This window comes from Hemicordylus capensis, chromosome 16 (assembly GCF_027244095.1).
Source record: "Hemicordylus capensis ecotype Gifberg chromosome 16, rHemCap1.1.pri, whole genome shotgun sequence".
Lineage (NCBI taxonomy): Eukaryota > Metazoa > Chordata > Lepidosauria > Squamata > Cordylidae > Hemicordylus > Hemicordylus capensis.
The window spans coordinates 3,993,906-4,018,267 of NC_069672.1; the positions used below are offsets into that span (position 1 = coordinate 3,993,906).

Here is a 24,362-nt window from a genome sequence, read left to right on the forward strand (position 1 = left end):
GTACAGTATATACTGCTTTTCAATCAAAGTTCCCAAAGTGGTTTACGTAGATATAAACAATTTTTTTTGGAATGGCTCCCTGTCCCCAAAGGGTTCACAATCTTAAAAAGGGAACTTAAGAGAGACCCCAGCAAGAGCCACTGGAGGGATGCTGTGCTGGGGATGGATAGGGCCAGTTGCTCTCCTCCTGCTAAATAAAGAGAATGACCACTTTGGAAAGGTGTCTCTTTGCTTACTTATCAGGGGACTTTTCTTCTTCTTCTTCTTCTTCTTCTTCTTCTTCTTCTTCTTCTTCTTCTTCTTCTTCTTCTTCTTCTTCTTCTTCTTCTTCTTCTTCTTCTTCTTCTCCTCCTCTCACTTATCAGGGGATTTTCTTCTTCTTCTTCCTCCTCCTCCTCCTCCTCCTCCTTTAACTTCGTCTTCCTTCTTCTTCCATCATGTTGTCAGGATTCACCCACACACCAACTCAGCAGTCTGCATCAGAAGAGGACGAGGAAGAGCCCACCGAAGCCTGGATCCATGGGCCCCATAACCGTCACCCCCAGATCCCGTAGGGCTGGAGGAGCAGCCAGAGCCAGCCTTCAAGAGCCCAGGAGCCCTGTAGACCTGGTGCCCCCCAGCTGGGGGCACCAGAGAGGTCCCCTTCCTGAGAATCCCCTCCATCATGCTCAAGTCCCTGGTGTGAAGGTGACACGGTTTGAGTGGCAGACTGCTCCCCTGGCTGCACATGGAGGGAGGCCGCTTGGGTGTCTCCTCTTGGGTAGGGATCCAGGAAGGGCTGGGCTCTCCCCAGCTACATAGATCTCAGCTGATGGGGTGAAGAGCTGGTCTTGAGGCAGCAAACAGGCATCACCTTGGTTTGCAAAGCAGGGTTCACCTTGGTTTGCATTTATGAAGGCACATAGGAAGCTGCCAGATACTGAGTCAGACCATTTGTCCATCTAGCTTAGCATTGTCTGCACTGACTGGCAGCGGCTTCTCCAAGGTTGCAGGCAGGAGTCTCTCCTAGGCCTATCTGGAGAAGCCAGGGAGGGAACTTGGAACCTTCTGCACGCAAGCAGGCAGATGCTCTTCCCCTGAGCTGCGTCTCCATCCCCTAAGTAGTGATGTGCTAACAGGTTCGACGTCTTGAGGAATATTAAGCTAAAAGCATCAAGGGAAATAACAAAAACTTCTTTAAATACGTCTGAAGCAGGAAACCTGCCAGGGATGTGGTTGGACCATTAGACAATGAGGGAATGAAAGGGATTATTAAGGAGGATATGGAGGTTGCAGAGAAGCTTAATAAGTTCTTTGCATCTGTCTTCACAGCAGAGGATACTGAGTGTATACCTGTTCCTGAATCAGGTTTTTCTCCTTGATGGAAAGCATCCTCAAGGATAAAATTGAAAAGCACATAGAAGAACAGGCCCTGCTGGGGGAGAACCAGCATGGCTTCTGCAAAGGGAAATTTTGCCTCAAGAACCTTTTGGGGTTCTTTGAGAGTGTGAACAGGTGTGTGGATCAAAGTGATCCGGTTGACATAGTATACCTGGGCCAGGTCCTGGACTTCCAAAAAGCTTTTGACAAAGTTCCTCATCAAAGACTCTGAAAAAAACCTTAGCAGTCATGGGATAAGGGGACAAGTACATGTGGTGGGCCATTGTGTGAAACAGGATGCTGGACTAGATGTACCAAATTTGGTGCACATGGGTGCAGGCATTGCAGTTGTTGGCGGGGAGAAATTCACGGACAGCTCCTGCTAAGTTTGCAAAGAGGCACCTTTTAACGTGGTGATTCTCTTTATTGAGCAGGGGGAGAGCAACTGGCCCTATCCGTCCCCAGCACAGCATACCTCCAGTGACTGTTGCTGGTGTCTATCTTATGTTCCTTTTCAGATTGTGATTCCTTTGGGGACAGGGAGCCATCTTATTTGTTTGTTATTTCTCTGTGTAAACCGCCCTGAGCTATTTTTGGAAGAGCGGTATAGAAATCGAATATTTTTTAAAAATCACATTCCCATAACAATATCCGCCCCCCCTTGGTGGAAGGGCCTTGGGGAAGCCACCAAAGCGAAAGTGTCAGTGGTCATAGGGAAGCCTCCAACCCCAGGACTTCTGCCTAGGAGTGTCCAACGAGGAGGAGACACAGCTAGCCCCTTATATAAAGCGAGTAGTGTTTGTCTTCCGCTGCGGAGACTTTCTTTGCTACGCCCAGCAGAGGTAAGGGGGAGAAAGATCACAGGCATTCCAGCCGCCCGGAGCCAAAGTACGCTTTGCAAGCGGCTGCATCGGAGCTGCTCCTCTGGAGGTGCGTGGCCTGGACGCCGCACTGTATGAGTGGGGATAAACGAGGACGGTTTCAGAGGAGGGACACCTTTGGAATGAGTGAAGTTGCTGGGTGTGTGAGCCTGCAGAAGAGACAACGAAGAGGTGATATGAGAGTCACCTACAAATATCTGAAAGGGTGCCAGGTAGACGGAGGTGTTGGCTTCATCTCTGTTGCTGCTGAGGGCAGGATTAGGACCAGTGGGCTGAAATGGCAAGGAAGCAGATTTAGGCTTGAATTAGGAAGAATTCCCTGACTGTCAGAGCTGTTGGACAGTGGAACAGCCTGCCTCATGAGCTTTCCCTCGCTGGAGTTTTTCCAGAGGCTGTACAAGCGTCTGTCATCAGGTATGCTGTAGCAGGTCCCTGCACTGACCAAAAGGTTGGACGAGAAGACCTCAGAGGTCCCGTCCAGCGCTCGCGTTCTATGCTTCTATATGGAAAGCCAGCTCAAGACATTTGAATGTATTTTTCAGAGCCACACATGGAGAAGATGACTCTCTCTGCTCTGCTGATCTTGCTCCTGACTTACGGTAAGTGCGAGATCACGGTGTGGTGATATTTCTCTCTCGATAGGTCAGGGATGAACATTATGGATGGATGGATGGAGATCTCCCAGAACTAGGAGGGTGCATCTTTGAACCGGGGAAAAAATTATAACGCTTGCCCTTGAGAGAAATGGTTGAGCCTTTTTCAGGCTACCAGCAAAATTGTCAACCCCCCCACCCCCCTGATACTCTGCTGTCCCTTGGATCATCTGAAGAGTTTAAACTCCAACATCCACAAGTTCTGCTCAGAAGATGACGGGGTCCTAAATACACACACCCATCCATGTGTATTTGGGATCCCATCATCTTCCCTGGTACATGCTGGGACATCCATGTCCCTGCTAACTGAGTAAAGCGGCTCAGTTTGAAAGTGGTGGTTCTCTTTATTCAACAGGAGGAGAGCAACTGACCCTCTCCATCCCCAGCACAGCATCCCTCCAGTGGCTGTTGCTGGTGTCTATTTTATGATCCTTTTTAAGATGGTGAGCCCTTTGGGGACAAGGAGCCATCTTGATTGATTGATTGATTGATTATTATTTATTTATTCGATTTCTATACCGCTCTTCCAAAAAAATGGCTCAGGGAGGTTTACACAAAGAAATAATACATAAATAAGATGGCTCCCTGTCCCCAAAGGGCTCACAATCTTAAAAAAAACATAAGACAGACACCAGCAACAGTCACTGGAGGTACTGTGTTGGGGACGGATAGGACCAGTTACTCTCCCCCTGCTCAAGATCAGAGAATCACCACGTTGAAAAGGTGCCTCTTTGCCTACCGGTAGTTAGCAGGGGATTGATTATCTATGTAAACTGCTTTGGGAACATTGGTTGAAAAGCGGGATATAAATATTCTTCCTATTTGTATGTGTAGTCCAACCATGTCCCTGTTCTCTGGTTCCTGGTAAGAGCGAACCCTCGTCCCTATTTTGTCCCTATTCTTGGCTTCTGGGGGATGCTAACATATTCTGTATGAGTTGCTGGCGTGGGTCTTCAGGGTTCAGCTCCCTCCCTGGGCTCTCGAAAAGTTAAGTTTGGGTTGGAGTGTGGAGTAGGCATCTCTTCGGCTAGTTCACACAACCGCAATCTGGGTCAAAATGCCGGGAAGAGGCTCTGGATAGGATGGGGCCAGCTCAGCTCTCATCTCCCACACACCATAAGGTACAGCAAGACAGTCAGAGTTGCTGAATCTCGGAGAGAACTTACTAGCCCTCTCCAGACACTAAACAGAATGGCAATGATATAAAAAGTGACGCTGTACCCACACTCAGTAGCCTTGCTGCTAGTTGTCCCTGATCAGATGACCTCACACACCCCAGGAGTTAACTTAGCCTTAAACAAAATTAGGAAACTACATAGGGACATAGGGAGCTGCCGTATACTGAGTCAGACCCTTGGTCCATCTAGCTCAGCATTGTCAACCCAGACTGGCAGCGGCTTCTCCAAGGTTGCAGGCAGGAGAATCTCTCAGCCCTATCTTGGAGATGCCAGGGAAGGAATTCGGAGCATTCTGCATTCAAGCATGCAGATGCTCTTCCCAGCGTGGCCCCATCCCTTAAGGGGAATATCTTCCAGTGCTCACACAAGTAGTCTCCCATTCAAATGTAAACCAGGGCAGACCCTGCTTAGCAAAGGCAACAATTCATGCTTGCTACCACAAGATCGGCTCTCTCCCCAAGCTGTAGTGTGTAAGGTTCCAGTCCAGGGATTATACCACCAGGTGTATAATCCTGGGATATGGTAATAAAATTAAAAGAAGAAGAGACAATGTTTCCATTAAGATCTACTTATAAAATTTGTAGGAAAGCATCATAAAACATATAGCAAAGACAAAACACCAAACTCTCCAAAGAGCCAATCATTGCAAAGAGTCGAGTCTTGATTTGTTTTTTTACCTACAGCTTTTTCTCAAACTGTTCCCAAAGCCAAGAATCTAAAGACATACAGGCATCTTTCTGACTGTGCCACTTTTTAATCCTAAACTTCCCCTGCAAAACCCTACAGAAATCCACAACATCCTGCAATTGAGCCTTCCAATGTTTTCAATGAATGAATGAATGTTTGGATGTTTGAATGAATGAATGAATGCATGGATGTTTTCAATGAATGAATGTTTGCATTCCTCCCTCACACGAAACTAGACTAAACTTGTTTGCTGCCCCTTCTTTGATCTATTGTTACTTTAACTCTGATCGATAATTGACTCCTTTCAAGTAGACAGGCATTCACTAATCACAGGCATTCACTAATCCTTCTGTTTGGGAAACAACAAAGAGCTCCTAAAGACACATCCAAAGGTTCACATAAGGATCTCTGAAAAACATTGAGTTGCGGGGGCAAAGGCCATAGGTGAGAAAGTCACCGTGGTGGCTAGGTCTAGCTGGATCAAATGAAATCAGAAAAGATGGGGTGGTTTTACTTTAATATTCATCACCGTTCTGTTACAAGGGCATCATAAGAACAGCCCTGTTGGATCAGGCCCATCTAGTCCAGCATCTGGTTTCCCACAGTGGCCCAGCAGATAGGAACACAGGAAGCTGCCATATACTGAGTCAGGCCATTGGTCTATCTATCTGAGCATTGTCTTCACAGACTGGCAGCGGCTTCTCCAAGGTTGCAGGCAGGAATCTCTCTCAGTTACAGAAGACTGCCTGCATATACTTTATAACCCTGTGGGTCCAAATCCTTGTGTGTAAATCTTTGTATGTATATGATATACAACCACTTTGTATATAATTGTGCTTTGCTAATGTACTGTATGCTTTGGTAGTTTGTTGGTTCAATAAAAAAATCTTGTCCTAAAAAGATAAAATAAAAATCTTGTCCTATCTTGGAGATGATGCCAGGGAGGGAACTTGGAACCTAGATGCTCTTCCCAGAGTGGCTCCATCCCCTGAGGGGATTATCTTACAGTGTCTCCTGCATCTAGTCTCCCATTCAGATGCAACCAGGGCAGACCCTGCTTAGCTAAGGGGACAAGTCATGCTTGCAACCGTAAGACCAGCTCTCCTCTCCTAGACCAGCTCTCCTCTGAGAAGCCCACAGACGAGAGGTGAGGGCATGCCCTCTCTCCTGCTGTTGATCCCCTGCAACTGGTATTTCGAGGCTTCTTGCCTCTGAGTTTATAACCCTCAGACTAGTAGTCACAGGTAGTCAGGTGGGGAGTTTGACTGGGGCAGTGCACCCGTCAAACCGTAACGCAGGTGTCCTAAGGCGACACTGAATTTGTCAAAGCCCTGCTTAAAGCCATGCAAGCCGGTGGCCGACCAGCACATCATGTGGCAGAGAATTCCACAGACGAATTACACACTGTGTGGGAAAAGGACTTCCTTCTGTTGGCCCTGCGCAGTTCCTGGCAATCAGTGTCATGGGAGGACCCCTGGTTCTAGTGTTGTGAGCGAGGCAGACACATTTCTGTCTCTTCCCACCATGCATAATTCTGTAGACCTCTAGCATGTCTCCTTTTAGTCCATCTCCTGTCTAAACTAGGATGGCCCACGTGTTGTCACCTCCCCTCCTATGGAAGGTGCTCCAGGCCCCTGATCATCTTGGTTGCCCTTCCGTCAAGGGAGGGGGTGGAGGCCTCCGAAGACCTGTTCCAGTCCCTTTCAGGATGGCTAGGGTCCGGCTTCAGAGCCTGGATGCTCTTCCCTGGCCCCAGGATAGCCCAAGCCTCCGTCACCTTTCTGGGGCTTCTCCCTCCCTGGGCCGGCCGCCTCCTCCTCCTGGCCAGCCCTCAGTGGTCTGGGCCCTCCTCAACGGCCGGCCCATCTTTATATATCTGCGGGATCTTGCGGTTACTCTCGTGAGACTGCGAATTCTCGCCGGAAGTCTTGCAAGTGTTCGACCCGAGATCTCATGAGGTGCAAACCGCGTCTCGGGCGATCTCATCGTCATCGGGCGACGCTAGGTTGTCAGACCAAGGGAGACAGCAGGGTCTGTCTGGGCCAGGAAGGGGGTGCTAGCCCGTGGTCGGGGGTTCAGTGGCCAGCCCAGGGGTTCAGAGAGGGCTCCACAGTGGTCCCGATGGTGGCGGGACTCTGACACCTCCTCTGCCCCTTTCCCCAGTTCTTTTGTTTCCCAGTGACGTTGTTATGGATTAACCTTTTAAGTGCAAGGAGAGCTGGTCTGGTGGGAGCAAGCATGACTGGTCCCCTTAGCTAAGCAGGGTCTGCCCTGGTTGCATATGAATGGGAGACTTGATGTCTGATCACTGGAAGAAATTCCCCTCTTAGAGGATGGAGCCGCTCTGGGAAGAGCAGAAGGTCCCAAGTTCCCTCCCTGGCAGCATCTCCAAGAGAGGGCTGAGAGAGATTCCTGCCTGCAACCTCAGAGAAGCCGCTGCCAGTCTGTGTAGACAATCCTGAGCTAGACGGACCAATGGTCTGACTCAGTATATGGCAGCTTCCTGTGTTCCTCCTGCGCGGGAGGAGGCAATGGTCAACCCCTCTTGCATTCTACCAAAGACAACCAGAGGCCTCTGTGGACTCCTCGACTCAACGGCACACTTTACCTAGAGCTAGTATGAGGCTTTAAATACTGCCAGGCTCAGACAGACTGCCCCAGCAAGGTAAGAGTTTTAGCACCATGGACAGCTCCCGGTGAGCAGGTTGCTCCAACAAAGGCCAGAAGTGCAGTATTCCCAGACTGCCCCTCCCAGGCACTGCCTCCAAATAGGCCTGGAGAGCAGATTGATTTAAAGAGGCAGCCCTCTGGCGTGGACTCGAGCACTCCTCCATCCCATCCATTCCCTCCTGCCCCTGGCTGATACTGGTGTGCAGGCTTGTGGGAGGGCGAGGGATGTGCCCAGGAAGTGTCTTGTTCATTGGGGGGGCTTCATCTGGGGTCTCACAACTGAGGGACTCCCGCCTGCAACCTTGGAGAAGCCGCTGCCAGTCTGGGTGGACAATGCTGAGCTAGATGGACCAAGGGTCTGACTCAGTATACGGCAGCTTCCTATGTTTTTTTTAAATTTTTTAAATTTTAATCAGATTTGTTTTATATTTTGTTCACTTAATATTTTAATTGTGTCTTTTTTACCATCTTGTGTTTAAATTTTTTGCTGTAAACCACCTTGGGATTGCTTTAATGAAAGGCGGTATATAAATTTAAGAATCAATCAATCAATCAATGTATGTATGTTCCTCTATTCCGACATATCATGCTCAATTTGCTAATCTGGTTCATTGTTGTTGTTGATTGTTATTTCCTTGTATGTTGTATTGTGGCTGAGTAACCCTCTCACTTTGGAGTAAATGCAGGCATAACCTGTATCTAAGCTCTCCGTTTAAGGTGTTGGTCTTAAATTCTGCATTGTCTTCGATTTGGGTAAAGATAGTACGGAGGGACCCATGATCTGACTCAGTATAAAGCATCTTCCTATGTTCCTAGATCCAAGAAACACTTTCTCAATGACTAGGATCCCCTACTTGGCTATCTTCTAGGTCCAGCCATAGGAGATGGAAATCTCTGGCAACTTAGCAAGATGATCAGGCATGCTACTGGCAAAACTGCCATATTTAACTATTCCACCTATGGGTGTTACTGCGGACTAGGGGGCCACGGACAGCCGGTGGATCTGACGGATTGGTAAGTAGACAAACTGTCTGTATTCACTGTCAAAAGGCGGCGTTGGACTGCCTCCGTCCCCCGACTTCTCCAAGTGGTGAGAGGTTCCAGAGGTTTGCCGTGTGTCTTGAATTCGGGCCTCCTCTGGCAGGAGAGTCATTGCAGACTGATGACGTCTTGGTAGCATTTGGCTGATTTGCACAAATATGCAGGATGAAACTGGGGAGATAACGGAGCATTCTTGGAGGACAGCCACAGATTGAATCGGAGAGAGAAGGCGGCCCTTCTCTGAGGCTAGGTGAGGCCATCCTCTCAGGCAGCAGGTTATGGGAGCGCCAGCCAGGTGGGATGATGCCCCCCGCCCTGCTTTAAAAAACAGGGAAAGTGCTCACAGAATGGGAGGGAAAAAACAGGTGGATGCTCACAGAATGGTAGGAGAGCTGGTCTGTTGGTAGCAAGCATGCATTGTCCCCTTTGCTAAGCAGGGTCTGCCCTGGTTTGCATTTGGATGGGAGACGACATGTGAGCACTCTACGATATTTCTCTGAGGGAATGGGGCCACACTGGGAAGAGCATTTGCTGGCTTGCATCCCAGTTCCCTCCCTGACAGCATCTCCAAGACAGGGCTGAGAGAGACTCCGGCCTGCAACCTTGGAGAAGCCGCTGCCAGTCTGGATAGACAATCCTGAGCTAGATGGACCAAGGGCCTGACTCAGTATATGGCAGCTTCCTCTGTACCTCTGTCCTTCAGGTGTTGCCATCAGCATGACTGCTGCTACCACAAAGTGGAGAAGGCGGGCATTAATCCCAAGTGGGCCCAATATTCTTACACGATGCATCTCGGGACGGTCAGATGTGGTGAGTGGGTGTGGTTTTGGTTTTTTTGTTTGTTTCTGTCCCAAATCCTGTGCTGAATAATATGGGGGTGTTTCTCAGGCAGGCGCATGGCCAGGGGAGGGGGGGGCCTTGTGTTTGCCCCTCTCCCTGGTAGCCACGCCCCTGCACATGATGTCACATGCAGGGGTGTGGCCAGCACCCAGAAGGATCCCTTTGGCTCTCCTGAGTTCATTTCCCAGGCGGAAATGTTGAGAATTGTTTGGATTTTTTCCTCAGGATAACAAGGTAATAAAATCTAATGAATTGGTAATTTAAATGTCAATAGCAACCAGAAGAGTGATAACTAAAAACTTGGAAGCAGGGAATCTTATCTTTAGATGAACGGTATAAGCAGCTTTAGTTTATAGCGATGGCTGAGAAATTAAACCATTTGCTGTGTCTTTAAACAGGACAATCGAAACTATATTCTTTTTCTTTCTTTCTTTTTGCTTTGGCAATTTGGCAAGGTTTAGTTTTTTTTAAAAAAATCAAAGACATTAAGGTAAAGTCTTGCCTGCTGGTTCTGTCCAGAATTGGAAAGATGTGTGTTTTTCATAAACAGCTTAGATTTGTTTGAGTTCTTAATCTGGATGGGTAACATTTGTATTAAGAACTGAGAGCTGGTTTTTTTTTTAATTTAAAAAAAGAACAACAAAGTAAATGAAAATTAACGGGGCTATCTGGGAATTGGGCCAGGCTGGAGCAATGGGAGGGGCGAGGGGTGAATGCATCCATGCATCCACCCAATTCTAGCTCCACCCCTGAGCTCGTGTCAGTTGGGACGTGTGAACCGGCTCGAGTCGAAATCGAGTCGGTTAGCACTCAAGCCAGCTCGGCTCGAAGGCTCGCCCTCAAGCCGAACTGGGGGAGGGGGACCCGATCCAAGGGCGAGTCGAGCCAGGCAAGGGCGAGTCGAGCCAGGCAAGGGCGAATCGAACCTTTACAAGGACAGGCAGGGCTGTAGGGGAGGGGAGGGCGAGGAAAGGTCTTAAAGTCTTAAAAAAAAACACCTTATAAAGGTAATATCTGGTCTCTCTGATACCAGGTCTCTCTGAGGAGAGCTGGTCTTGTGGTAGCAAGCATGACTTGTCCCCATAGCTAAGCAGGGTCTGCCCTGGTTGCATATGAAAGGGAGACTAGAAGGGTGAGCACTGTAAGATATTCCCCTTAGGGGATGGAGCTGCTCTGGGAAGAGCATCTAGGCTCCAGGTTCCTTCCCTGGCATCTACAAGATAGGGCTGAGAGAGATTCCTGCCTGCAATCTTGGGGAAGCCGCTGCCAGTCTGTGAAGACAATACTGAGCTAGATAGACCAATGGTCTGACTCAGTATATGGCAGCTTCCTATGTTCCTATGTAATTTCTCAAAACCATTTTATGGAGCCTGATGACTCAAATCCGGCCCAGATTCAAGCTGAGCTGGGCTAGCCGGTTTTGTGCACACCCCTACTCTTCCAGAATGGCCAGAAAGGGAACAAGTGCCCCATTCTCATGGATCGTGGACTGGTTTGCGGGGTGGCCAAGCTGGTTTGTCACGGGACTTCCCAAGTGAACGAGGTGGCCAGCCTTGGGAACGGAAAAGACAACAAGCTGCAGGCTCCTCCAGGCTAGGAACACCGACTGAGAGTCCAACTGTCCCTAGGTGTGTTCACGCTCTCGATTTTTTGTCATGTGCTTGGAAACCTTAAGGTTGGAGGCGGGGAGAGAGGTTGTGTGCGAGGCAGCAGCTGGAAGGACGAACGCACCGACCCAGAATCTGTCCCCAGCTATGTACAGGAGGACCTCATTAATCGTGGGTCCGACACTCACCGTTTCGCATATCCCTGGTCGGGTACTTGGCACCCAAGCTCGGTTTGCACGAGGAAAAAACGGCAAAAAAGGCGTTAAATCTCCATATCCATGGATCAGAGGCAGCCAGAAATGACTGTGGAGGTGATATCTGGTTGCTATTTTGTTTTTGGTAGAGACCGTTTGAGCAAAACCAAAACCGAACCTCCCCCTTCCGGTTCAAACCTGGTTCGAATTCGAACAGAACCGGGCAAATCGGTTTTGTGCACATCCCTAATCAGGAGCCATTTTATGGCTCATTTTGACCAAGTAAAGGTCAGAAAATAGTGATTTTTCGCTTTTAAAATAGAATTTTGGTGCCTTTGGAGGGCATTGCTGGAACGCAGGGACCCATGGAGCTCAGCAAGGCGCTTTTTTCGGGGAGGGGCTATTTTTAGGGCCGGTTTCAGCAATTCTTGACCCCATTCTTGACCCCACGGAGTCTCCCATTCGTATGCAACGAGGGCAGACCCTGCTTAGCCAAAGGGACAAATCCGTCCCCTGCTAACTGAACAAAAGAGGCCCCTTTGAAAAGTGGTGATTCTCTTTCTTGAGCAGGGGGAGAGCAACTGGCCCTATCCGTCCCCAGCATAGCATCCCTCCATTGGCTGTTGCTGGGGTCTATCTTATGTTTCTTTTTTAGATTGTGAGCCCTTTGGGGACAGGGAGCCATCTTTACCTACCTACCTACCTTCCTACCCATTTATTTATTTATTTTATTTACGGATCCGCTGTCTCCGAAGCCCATGCAAGCTGACCTGGTGGGGAATGTCTGTGCCTTTGAGAACTGGCAAGAAGCCAGGCCTGGCTGCGTCCACATATTGCTTCCTAGTTTCCACTTACGGAGATGATACCTGATGTCACCCAGCACAGCTCTCTCATCGGGATATCGCCCAGTGGCCTGTGCCAGCCAGGTCCCTACAAATCTAGGAAGCTGCCATATACTGAGTCAGACCATTGATCTATCTAGCTCAGTGTTGTCTTCACAGACTGGCAGCGGCTTCTCCAAGGTTGCAGGCAGGAGTGTCTCTTAGCCCTGTCTTGGAGATGCTGCCAGGGAGGGAACTTGGAACCTTGTGTTTTGGGCGGTATACAAGTGTGTGAAATAAATAAAATAAATGCAAACCAGGGCAGACCCTGCTTAGCAAAGGGGATAAGTCGTGCTTGCTCCCACAAGACCAGCTCTCCTGGGATTTTATTTTATTTATTTATTGTTAAATTTATATACCGCCTTTCATTCAAACCATCCAAAGGCGGTTTACAGCAAAATTTTAAAACAAGATTGTAAAAAAAAGACACAATTAAAAATATTAAGCTAAAAAGTACAAAACAAATCTGATTAAAAATTGAAAACACAAGCATAAAAGCAATGCAGGGTATAAAGAGCAGTAGCAGAGACCATCAAATAAAAGCCTGGGTAAAAAGCCACAATTTAACAGGCTTTCTAAAAACTGTGATGGAATCAGGGGAGCGAATGACCACTGGGAGAGCATTCCAGAGTCTGGGGGCAGCCACAGAGAAGGCCCTGTCCCACATGCACGACAACCGAGCATCTTTCATTGCCGGCACCCAGAGCAGAGCCCCCTCTGATGACCTCGTCAAGCGGGCAGCAACCCTTGGGAGTAGGCGGTCCCTCAGATACCCCGGGCCCAAACTGTTAAGAGCTTGAAAGGTCAAAACCAGCACCTAGAATTGGACCCAGAAACAAACTGGCAGCCAGTGCAGCTCTTTCAAAATGGGTGTGATGTGATCCCAGCAGGCAGCTCCAGATAAAACCCTCGCTGCCGCGTTTTGCACTAGCTGCAGTTTCTGGATATTCTTCAAGGGCGGCCCCACATAAAACGCATTAATTTGAGGATGTTGAGCTCTTTTCACATCTGGGGAGAGGACAGGCCAGGAGATTCGAACTTGATTTTTCAAGATCCATCTCTCTTTGCCTCCGTGCCCTCTACCCCTTGACTGCACATTCTTTCTGGCGCTGATCACCAGATAGCCAGGACGGAGCTGGAAATGGACAAGGTTTGCATACAGAAGGTTTCTTCCCTCTTCCTCTTAAGTAGGCCAAAGCTCAGGTGCACGGCCTGTGCTTGACGTACAGAAGATCTCGTTCACTCCACAATATCACGGGGCGGAGAGCCGGTCTTGCAAGAGCAAGGATGAATTACTCCCTCTGCTAAGCAGGGTCTGCCTTGGTTGCATTTGGATGGGCAGCAATATATGAGTGCTGTATGATATTCGTCATCGGGGATGGGGGCCAGAGGTCAGTGGGAGAGCATCTTCCTTGCAAGCAGAAGGTCCCCAGTTCAATCCCTGGCAGCCTCTCCAGGCTGGGAAAGACTCCTGCCTGGAACCTTGAAGAGCTGCTGCCAGTCAGTGCTCAGTCAATACTGAGCTAGATGGACCAAGGGTCTGACTCAGTGGTAAGCAGCTGCCTATTTCGGGGGTGGGGAAGGCATGTAGAAGGCTGCCTTGCTTCAATCCCTGGAAGCATTTCCAGGAGCATTCCCAGATGGGGCTTTTTGTTCGCTTCTCTGCCGGAATGGGCACCAGCTGGATTCACACTGAAGTCCGTGCGAGATATTGGGTAGCACTTCATATGCAATTTAGTTTTTTTGTTGTATTTTAGAACCTTGCCCGATTTATGTCTGGGGTTAAAAGAAATCCACTTTTTGTGTCTTTTTTTTGGGGGGGGCAAATTCAAACTCTCAGTAAACCCGTAGTAAAGCCGGCTGTCTGGGAAAGCTCCTGGTAGGGCTAAAAGAGACTCCTGCCTGAAACCTTGGGGAAGCTGCTGCCAGTCTGGGTAGACATTGCTTAGCTAGAAGGACCAAGGGTCTGACTCTGTATAAGGCAGTTTCCTATTTGGAGGGATGGAGCCATCGCTCAGGGGCAGAGCTTCAGTTTTGCATGCAGAAGGTCCCAAGTTCAATCCCTGGCAGCATCTCCAGGTAGGCCTGGGAAAGATGCCTGCCTGAAACCTTGGAGGAGCTGCTGCCAGTCAGTGCAAACAATCCTGCACTAGATGGACCAAGAGTCTGACTCAGCAGAAGGCAGCTTTATTTGTACAAGGGGCAGTCCCTAACTTTAGACTCCGGTCCCTGGTAAATCCCTTCTTCTTTGGGAAAAGACCGAGCATCTGCTTTGCATGTAGAAGACCCTGGGTTCAATCCCTGGCCAGGTTGCGTTTGGAGAGAGACTCCTGCCTGAAACTTTGGAGAGCTGCTGCCAGTCAGTGTAGACAATAATGAACCAGATAGACCAGGCCTGCTCAACGTTGGCCCCCGCCAGCGGTTTTGGACTACAGCTCCCACAATCCCCAGCCACAGTGGCCAATAGCCAGGGATTTGGGGAGTTGTAGGCCAACGTCTGCAGGAGGGCCGAAGTTTGTTTGTTTATTTGAACTATCTAGATCTATTTTCTGTTTTTTGGGGAGTTACTTTAGTTCTTTGATAATTTTTAATTATTAATGTAATGTAATTTTTAATGTTGCCTGTTTGCCTGTTGTACACTGCCCAGAGTCTTCGGAGTGGGTGGTATATTAAATGTCTCTAATAAATAAATAAATAAATAAATAAATAAATGAGAGTTATTTATTTATTTATTTATCTATCTATCAGATTTGTACACCACCCCAAACTTTCGTCTCTGTGCGTTTACAATAACATGAAACCAGTTAAAAACATATAGAAACACTTTAAAACAATTTAACAAGTTAAAAATAACCAGAAATTAAAACCCCAAAATATTAGGAAGCTGAGAAAGCTTGGGTGAAAAGATGGATTTTGGGTGAAAAGTTTTTTGAAAATTGCCAGAGATGGGGAGGGTCGCATCTCAGCTGGGAGCGCATTCCACAATCTGGGGGCAGCGACCGAGAAGGCCCGTCTCTGTGTAGCCACCAAACGAGTTGGTGGCAACTGGAGACGGGCCTCCTCCGATGACCTCAATAAGTGGGGCTTGTAATGAAGAAGACGCTCTCTTAGATACCCAGGGCCCAAGCCGTTTAGGCCTTTGTACGTCATAACTAGCACTTGTCCGGAAACAAAAGCTGAGTAGACCTGAGAGAGGCCAATGGTCTACCAAGTCGGTTCGTGCAATTCCGTGCACATCCCTACTTAAGAGTTTTGAAAGACGACCCCTCTGTGTCTGGCATCCCAATATCTCCTCCTCCTCCTCCTTATCCAAAAATCTCTTCTCTTCCGTCGTCAGGTGATGGCACATGGGGCCAGAGAGAGACCTGCCAATGCGACCAGAGCTTTGTGCAGTGCTTGCAAAAGCATGTTGCAAGTTACAGGAAGGCGTATCGCTTCCATTGGAACTCCCGGTGTGCTGGGCAGACCCCTTCATGCTAGTGCTGTGCAAAAGGGTGTGTGTGTGTGTGTGTGTGTGTGTGTGTGTGTGTGTCACATTTCATTAACCCTTTGCAGGTGTTTTAAATTGTATTATTTAAAGTAAAATGTACATACAAACAAATAAAAAGAAACCCACGACGTTACAAAATCATATCGCTCTTAAATTCTTGACACACACAGCAAGGGGGGAAAAAACCCAGAAGGATTTTTTTTCATAATATTTCTGACTTCCTCCATGTGCTGTTACGCAGCGCCACCTGCTGGCCACCGACGGAAAATTAATGTGGTGAAAATTAAACTACTTTGCAATGGAATCTAAAGATTACCCCCAGCGTTGAAGACTGCCATATGGACTGGGCCACTTTGGCAGTTAATGGACAAAAGAGATGGTCTGCAAGGCTATCCATATCCCCAGCCTGCCTCTTGACAAAACACTTGCAAGGAAAGGCGCGGGTCGGGATGCAGATATGGCGGTGGGTCACGTCCTTCGGAGAGACCGTTTCCTTGGGGCTTCATCTCTGGAGCATCCTTCTTCTATGGGGCAGCCCTTCAGATACAGCTATCAGACTAGAGCTATCAGATCTCCTCTTCCCCAGCTGTTTGGCAGCTATTCATCTTTCTGAGTTTCCCATTGATCCCTAAGGGGAAATCATCCAATTTAAGTCAAATTTGAACTCAGCTCCCCCCAGTGGCAGCTCATGTGCATAAGAACATAAGGACATCAGACGAGCCCTGCTGGATCAGGCCCATGGGGGCCCATCTAGTCCAGCATCCTGTTTCGCACAGTGGCCCACCAGATGCCGCCGGAAGCCACAGGCAGGAGTTGAGGGCATGCCCTCTCTCCTGCTGTTACTCCCCTGCAACTGGGACTCAGAGGCATCCTGCCTTGGAGGCTGGAGGTGGCCCACAGCCCTCCGACTAGTAGCCGTTGATAGACCTCTCCTCCATGAAGTTATCCAAACCCCTCTTCAAGCCATCCAGGTTGTTGGCTGTCACCACATCTTGTGGCAAAGAATTCCACAAGTTGATTATGCGTTGTGTGAAAAAGTACTTCTGTTCGTTGGTTCTAGATTTCCCGGCAATCATGAATGAATGAATGAATGAATCAATCAATTTCATGGGGTGACTCCTGGTTCTAGAGTTATGGGAGAGGGAGAAGAATTCTTCTCTCTCCACTTTCTCCACACCATGCACGGATTGCATATGTTTGCTTAATTGTAGATCCATTCCTGATTGTAGGTTCAGACATCCCATGGAACTTCAGTTTATTTTGGCTCAAGTTTGTTTGGCAATCCTGGACTAGCACCACAGACGATCACCCAAATCCTGGTTTGTTCCCACCATATTGTGGTTTGTTCAAGTCTCTACACACACACACACACACACACACACATCCATGATCTAGGCTTGCTCTCTCTATACGAGAGCTCTGTAAGAGAAAAAGCATCTGAAACACTGAGATTCAGCCAGAATTGTGGGCTCAGACATCAAGTGAGACCATGGCTAGGCCAAACCGGCCAGCTCAAAACCTGGGCTTCAAACTGTGGTTAAATAAACCCGGCTGTGTTGATTGACATGGGTTCAGACGTACAAAACATAGGAATTAATCATAGTTAGACAAAATCAGCTGTCACTCCACATGATGTCTGAACCAGCCACGTGTACCAGAGGAAGAAGGATAGAAGAAATAATAATAAACATTCAAACAACTTCAAGCCATCAATACAGATTGACTACTCCATTGTAACCACTACAGGTTCCTTAAGACAGGAGATCAATTTGTCAACACTCAACTTATCATAAGAACATAAGAAGAGTCTTGGTGGATCAGGCCCAAGAATGCCCATCTAGTCCAGTATCCTGTTTCACACACAGTGGCCCATCAGATGCTGATGGAAGCCACAGACAGGAGTTGAGGGCATGCTCTCTTTCTCCTGCTGTTACTCTTAGTAGAGGAGAGCTGGTCTGGTGGTAGCAAGCATGACTTGTCCCCTTAGCTAAGCAGGGTCTGCCCTGGTTTGCATATGAATGGGAGACTAGAAGTGTGAGCACTGCAAGAGATTCCCCTGAGGGGATGGAGCCACTCTGGGAAGAGCAGAAGGTTCCAAGTTCCCTCCCCGGCAGCATCTCCAAGAGAGGGCTGAGAGAGATTCCTGCCTGCAACCTTGGAGAAGCCGCTGCCAGTCTGTGAAGACAATGCTGAGCTAGATAGACCAATGTTCTGACTCAGTATAAGGCAGCTTCCTATGTCCCCCTGCAACTGGTATTCAGACGCATCTTGCCTCTGTGGCTGGTGGTGGTCCATAGCCACCAGCCTAATAGCCACTGACAGCCCTGAATTTGTGTAAGTCTGGCTTAAAGCCATCCAAGCTAGTGGCCATCAGCACATCCTGTGGTAGAGGATTCCATAGGTTAATGATGCGCTGTATGAAAAAAGTTGCTTCCTTTTGTCCGTCCTAAATTTCCTGGCAATCAGTTTCATGGGAGGACTCCTGGTTCCAGTCTTGTGTGTGTGAGAGGAAAGCTTATCTGTATCAATTCTCTCCATAACGTGCATAATTTTAGAAACCTCCATCACGCCTTCTCATAGTTGCCTTTCTCTCTAAGCTAAAAAGCCCCAGATGCCGCAGCCTTGCCTCGTAAGGAGGAAACTCCGGGCCCCTGATCGCCTTGGTTGCCCTCTTCTGCACTTTTACCAGCTCGATAATGTCCTTTTGGAGATACGGTGACCAGAACGTGACCAGAACTGTACGCAGGACTCCAGATGTGGCCGCACCATAGATGTGTATAAAAGCATTATCGGATCAGAAGTCTTCTTTTCCATCCCTTTCCTAATGGCTTCTATCGCCACATTTGCCCTTTTCATCGCCTTTCCGTGCGGAGTCAATAATACGTGGTCCTCTGCCATCTGCAGCTCTGTGCATTCCATGAATCTCAGCATCACAATTGGGTTAGATTCCAAAGGGAAGAACGTGCTCTATACGCCAGCCGCAGGTGAGGCACCAGAGAGACCAGCTATCCTCTCCCTGGCTCCATCCGAAATGTCATGTGCTTTTATCTGTGACTTGGTTTTATTCGTTTTGGGGATGTTAACCCTTTTATGCTGTTTTAATATTGGTGGTGTTTTTAATTTGCACACCGCCTAGAGATGTTTATACCAGGCGCGATAGAAATATGATAATTTAAAAAAAAATGTAAATAGGTGATGCCAGATGCGCCTTTCAGACAAAACTCTCTGTGGGACAAGAAACAGTGGGGAATTCCCTGGAAACAGGTGCCCATCATTCCTGGGACACAGGGATCACTCTATCCCAAGGAGCATAGGAACATAGGAAGCGGCCATATACTGAGTCAGACCATTGGTCTATCTAGCTCAGTATTGTCTTCACAGACTGGCAGCAGCTTCTCCAAGGTTGCAGGCAGGAATCTCTCTCAGCCCTCTCTTGGAGATGTTGCCAGGGAGGGGACTTGGAACCTAGATGCTCTTCCCAGAGGAAAAGTGAGATATATATGTAAAAATCAAATAGATAAAATGTTGATACTCAGGTATTGCCTCCAAAATGTGGAGATAGGCTAGCCAAAGTTCCAATTTTAATAGATTACACCTAAGGAACAGCTGGAGCAGGAGAGAGCAGAAATCCAACAGATTATTATTATTATTATTATTTTACATTTTATATCCCGCTCTTCCTCCCAGGAGCCCAGAGCGGTGTACTACATACTTAGGTTTCTCCTCACAACAACCCTGTGAAGTAGGTTAGGCTGAGAGATGCGTGACTAGCCCAGAATCACCCAGCTAGTCTCATGGCTGAATGGGGATTGGAACTCGGGTCTCCCCGGTCCTAGTCCAGCACACTAACCACTACACCACGCTGGCTCTCCAGATGCATGGAACAAGTTTATCAATGCCAATAGCAAAGATCTCTCCATCAAGGGCTCTTCTCTGCTCTGATCTATTTCATCGCCTTTCCCCCAAGAACGACAAACCAATTTCTCCTGCACTGGTAAGACGGAAGACCTATTTTGCTCACTCACACCATGTTGGGATTAATGCTCTTTATATCAACCGTCCTGTTTCCTTCACCTGTTGGACGTCTGCCTTCCCCAAACTTTATGACATGCCAACATTGATGCAAGCGTGGTTGTCCATTTCAGTGCAAAGGCTCTTGTGGGGTTTTATGCAAATTCTGACTGTGGCAGACTAATCCTCCCACCACTCTGATGATCCAGCAATTAGATCCTTTGCTTCCTCTTCCGATTTGTCCCAGCGATGAGAAGACCACTCCTGCTGATGATCCTGACAGCAAGTGGTAAGTGTGGGTAATTGCCGCATTCGTCCCTTGCTCACTGACGCCCATCCCTCTAGACCAGGAGGGGCCAACCCGAGCTCTCCAAATGTTTGCTGGACCACAACGTCCATCATCCCCTGCGCTACAGGGGATGATGGGAGTTGTAGTCCGACCACCTCTGAACTGCCTTGCGCCATCTAGCTCAGTATTGTCGACACCACCTTTTGAAACAAGGCTGCTGAACGTACCCCAAAGGAATTGCGCGTGTGTGTCCGTGCGTGTCCACACACTAGGGACGTGCACGGAATTTGCACGAATCGATTCGGATTCGAATCGAATCGGAATCAATTTGATTGGGAACCCTTGAACAGAGTGGAGATTCATTGGCATGGATTCAAATTTGCCCAGAGTCAAATCGAATTGGTATGGATTTTGGGCAAGCCCCCTCTCCCGCTGTTACTCCCCTGCAACTGGTATTTAGCAGCACTTTGGCTCTGAGGCTGGAGGTGGCCCATAGACACCAGACTAGTAGCCCTTGATAGACCTGATTTTGTCTAGCGCTCCTTTTAAAGCCACAAGCTAGGGGCCATTACCACATCCTGTGGCAGAGAATTCCAGGTTGTGATAAGTGGACACGCTCCCCTTCCTTCCCTTGAAGGTTCAAGCGCTTGTGGGGAGTCATAGAAACACAGGAAGTGGCCATCTACTGAGTCAGACCCTTGGTCCATCTAGCTCAGAATTGTCAACCCAGGCTGGCAGCGGCTTCTCCCAGATTGCAGGCAGGAGTCTCTCTCAACTCTATCTTGGAGATGCTGCCAGGGAGGGAACTTGGAATCTTCTGCTCTTCCCAGAGAGGCTCCATCCCCTGAGGGGGAATATCTTACTGGGCTCACACTTCTAGTCTCCCATTCAGATGCAACCAAGGCGGACCCTGCTTAGCTAAGGGGACAAGTCATGCTTGCGACCACCAGACCAGCTCTGCTCTCCTAATCAAATGCCCATCTGAGAGTTTCTCCTCCACCTCTGCCTCTGCAGTGTTTTCTGTGACCAGCAGCAGCCTCATCAACTTCAAGGTGATGATCGAAAGAATTACCAAGAAAAACGCTCTCATCTATTTCAACGGCTACGGATGCTACTGTGGAAAGGGAGGGAAAGGGAAGCCACGGGACAAGACCGACATGTGAGTCCACATAGAAACAGAGCGAGATGCTGCCGACTGAGTCAGACCCCCCGCTCCATCCAGCTCAGGATTGTCAACCCCGATCGGCAGCAACTCATCAGAGTTTCTGATAGGGTTTCTTTCCCAGCTCTAGCTGGGGATGCCATCGGGGATGGAATCTGGGACTTATTCTGCATGCAGAGCAGAGTGTTGGTGTTCCTAGAAATGGTTAAAGGAACTGAGTATGTTTAGGCTGCAGAAGAGAAGATAGTGGCAGTGGGGAGGATAGGGTGGCCATCTTCAAATATCTGAAGGGTTGTCATAGAACAGGGCATAGAACTTTGGCTCTGTAGCCAACAATCTCGCCCAGATTGCTTAGCCCACCAGGATTCGCCCGCATTTCAGCTTTCTTTTTCTTTCTTTCTTTCTTTCTTTCTTTCTTTCTTTCTTTCTTTCTTTCTTTCTTAAAGCTAAGCTCTAGCTCTTGTAGAAGCGGAGTAATGGAGAAAAATGTGCAGTCACTTTTCTGCTCAACTGCTGGACTTGGATTAAGAGAGAAAAAGCATGGCTGAGAGGGTTTCACTTTCACAAGTGCCTTGTTTGTGATCAGCAGGAGATCGCTATCTGGCAGTTGAGACGATAGCTTGGTTCTGATGCGAATCACTACCTGTCGACCAGGCTGTGCATTGTAATGTTTAAGGACTTTTTTGGCTTTACGTTCAATGCATGCCAGCTTAGAAGTAAGCACCGTTGGATTCAATCAGATCTTCTCTCAAATAAGTGCATACAGAATTGCAGCCTTAATTAAAAAGCTGTGTGTTTTGTTGTTCTATTGCTGTGGTTAGTATGCCAAGGAAAATTTCCAGGCAAAGTTATCTTCCCCAACTATTGTTGCAGAGCAAATGGGACTGATCCAAAGCAAATACAAGTCAACTGGAAAGCACAGCTGCTAATTTGCATAGGCAAATTATCTGCAAGCCAATTTACATAATGTTGCAATTGGGCACCCAGATTTGGAGAGCCAGAATAGGGCAACCCTGTTCAGCTGCTGCTTTTGTCTCCTTCAAGGTGCTGCTATAAGCACGACTGCTGTTACGAGAGACTGCACAACCAGACCTGCCACCCCTTCATCGATCACTACAGATACTTGATCATCAACCAGGACGTCATGTGCCGTGAGTAACAGGTCGAAACAGATCCCAGAGATAGCAATTTCCTAAGCAGGGTCTGCCCTGGTATGCATTTGGATGGGAGACTACATGTGTGAGAACTGTAAGATATTCCCCTCAGGGGATGAGGCCGCTCTGGCTCCTGCTTGCATGCAGAAGGTTCCAAGTTTCCTCCCTGGCAGTATCTCCAGGGACGGCTGAGAGAGAGAGATTCCTGCCTGCAACCTTGGAGAAGCCGCTGCCAGTCTGGGTAGACAATACTAAGCTAGGTGGGCTAATGGTCTGTATAACAGCAAAAAAAAATTAATAATAATAAAAGATCCCTCCACCAAACTGAATGGAGAGCAAACACAACTCAGTCCAATAAATCTATTTATTATTATTATTATTATTATTATTATTATTATTATTATTATTATTACATTTATATCCTGTTCTTCCTCCAAGGAGCCCAGAGCGGTGTACTGCATACTTGAGTTTCTCTTTCACAACAACCCTGTGAAGTAGGTTAGGCTGAGAGAGAGGTGACTGGCCCAGAGTCACCCAGCTAGTTTCATGGCTGAATGGGGATTTGAACTCGGGTCTCCTCGGTCCTAGTCCAGCACTCTAACCACTACTATATGTTGGGAATCCTTGTCAGGGGTTCCCAAGCTGTGGGCCCCCAAATGTTGCTGAACTACATTTCCCATCACCCCCCGCCACAATAAAGTGTAGCGGAGGATGATGGGAGTTGTAGTCCAGCGACATCGCAGCGTGATGCTTTTGTTTCTCCAGGGTATAAGAAAAAGTCCGACTGCTCGGAAGGGGCCTGCGAGTGTGACCGGCGAGCCGCCCTCTGCTTCAGGAAAGAAGCCAACACGTACAACAGGAAACTCAAACGTTACCCGGCAGTCTTGTGCAAGGAGAAGACCCCCAAGTGTCCTAGTGGCAAAAAACACAAGCACACATTGTGGAGTCCATGAAGGGCTGAAGGTTTTCAAAATGATTGAAATGGAATAAAAACGAAACAAAACGTGTTCTTATAAAATGTGGTTCAAAAGCAGCATGGGATCCCTGAAGATGTGAACACTGCTTTTGAGGACTAGGAATGTGTTTTCTTATTCATTATATTTTCAGCCCACCCTTTCACCCATGGGCTCAGGGCCATGCATATTGTGTGCCTCCATCCCTCCCTGGATCTTCACAACAACCCTGTGCGGTAGGTTCAGATGAAAGAATCAACAAGTAGGACCAGATCACCCAGAAATGGTGGCTGTGATTGAGGAAGGATTTGAACTCGTTACCCAGGTCTCCCCAGTTGTTATCCGAGATGCTGTCCACACTGGCTCTCCAGCATGGTTAACCCGTTATTAGCCGTGTTAGTTGTCTCTCTCTCTCCCACGGCTAATAGCCATTGATAGCCTTACAATGAATTTCTGCAGCTAAATGTTGAGCTATCCATTGGGGGTGGGTGGGTGGGCATAGTTCAGTGGTAGAGCATCTGTTTTGCACGCAGAAGAAGAAAATGCCCGATCAATGTCAGTAGAGTGACACTGCCATACTGCAGGTGGGGTGGATGGGGCTGAGAGGGAGAGAGAGAGGGTGTGCGCATGCTTTTACAACACCCCTGCAATGTAGTCCACTTTTAATACGGCAGGTTAGTGGCGAGGCTGCGTGGACCGGGCTCCATTGATTTGCAGGCAGGCAGGCTGCACTTCTGAAACTTTTCCAAGGGCACAAGCTAAAAGGGAAACTCCTCCTTTTGCTGTCAGCTTTTCCTTTTCCTTGGAATTTGAAGGCGGGGGAGCCGTTGGAAGAAATCACAGCCAGCTAAATCCCCCGGGTGTCTCCGCGGATTTCTCTTTCCCTTCTCTCCCTTGTGGACGAGACTCAAGTGCAGGGACCAAAGCGATCCCTGGAACTCTCTTCCGGCTCTCCCTGGAGTTTTCTTCTTTGCTTTCCAGATGCAAAAGGGCAGCCTGCCTGCATGCCAACCAATGGAGCTCCAGGCTTCTGCATGCAGCGGAGCAGCAGACTGAGGCGGCGGGGGAGTGAGGGAGACGCGTCTTTGGTGCAACCTGTTCTGAAGAGCTCCACCCCAGCCTCAGCCTCGCCAGCCACTAGCCTGCCGTATTAAAACTGGACTACATTGCAGGGGTGTTGTGAGCACGCACCCCTCCCCCTTCCTCAGCCCCACCTGCAGTGTGGGAATTATGCACTGTATTGACATTGATTGCTTTAGGCTGCGGGTGTGAGTCTAGCGTCCTACGTCTATGGTCACCCTATCAAGCCTGC

At 48.4% G+C, this 24,362-nt stretch overlaps 1 protein-coding gene across 1 annotated transcript; it reads left to right on the forward strand.

Moving 5' to 3' along the window:
* The first annotated feature begins 2,224 nt into the window (after positions 1-2,224).
* On the forward strand, positions 2,225-23,265 carry LOC128338613 (basic phospholipase A2 PL-Y-like). The gene is made up of 7 exons (XM_053281334.1): positions 2,225-2,289; positions 2,783-2,839; positions 8,298-8,442; positions 9,173-9,279; positions 20,796-20,940; positions 21,988-22,094; positions 22,863-23,265. Exons 2-7 carry the CDS (start codon positions 2,791-2,793, stop codon positions 23,048-23,050), a joined length of 741 nt encoding a protein of 246 aa, XP_053137309.1. The 5' UTR covers positions 2,225-2,289; positions 2,783-2,790; the 3' UTR covers positions 23,051-23,265.
* Positions 23,266-24,362: the final 1,097 nt, after the last annotated feature.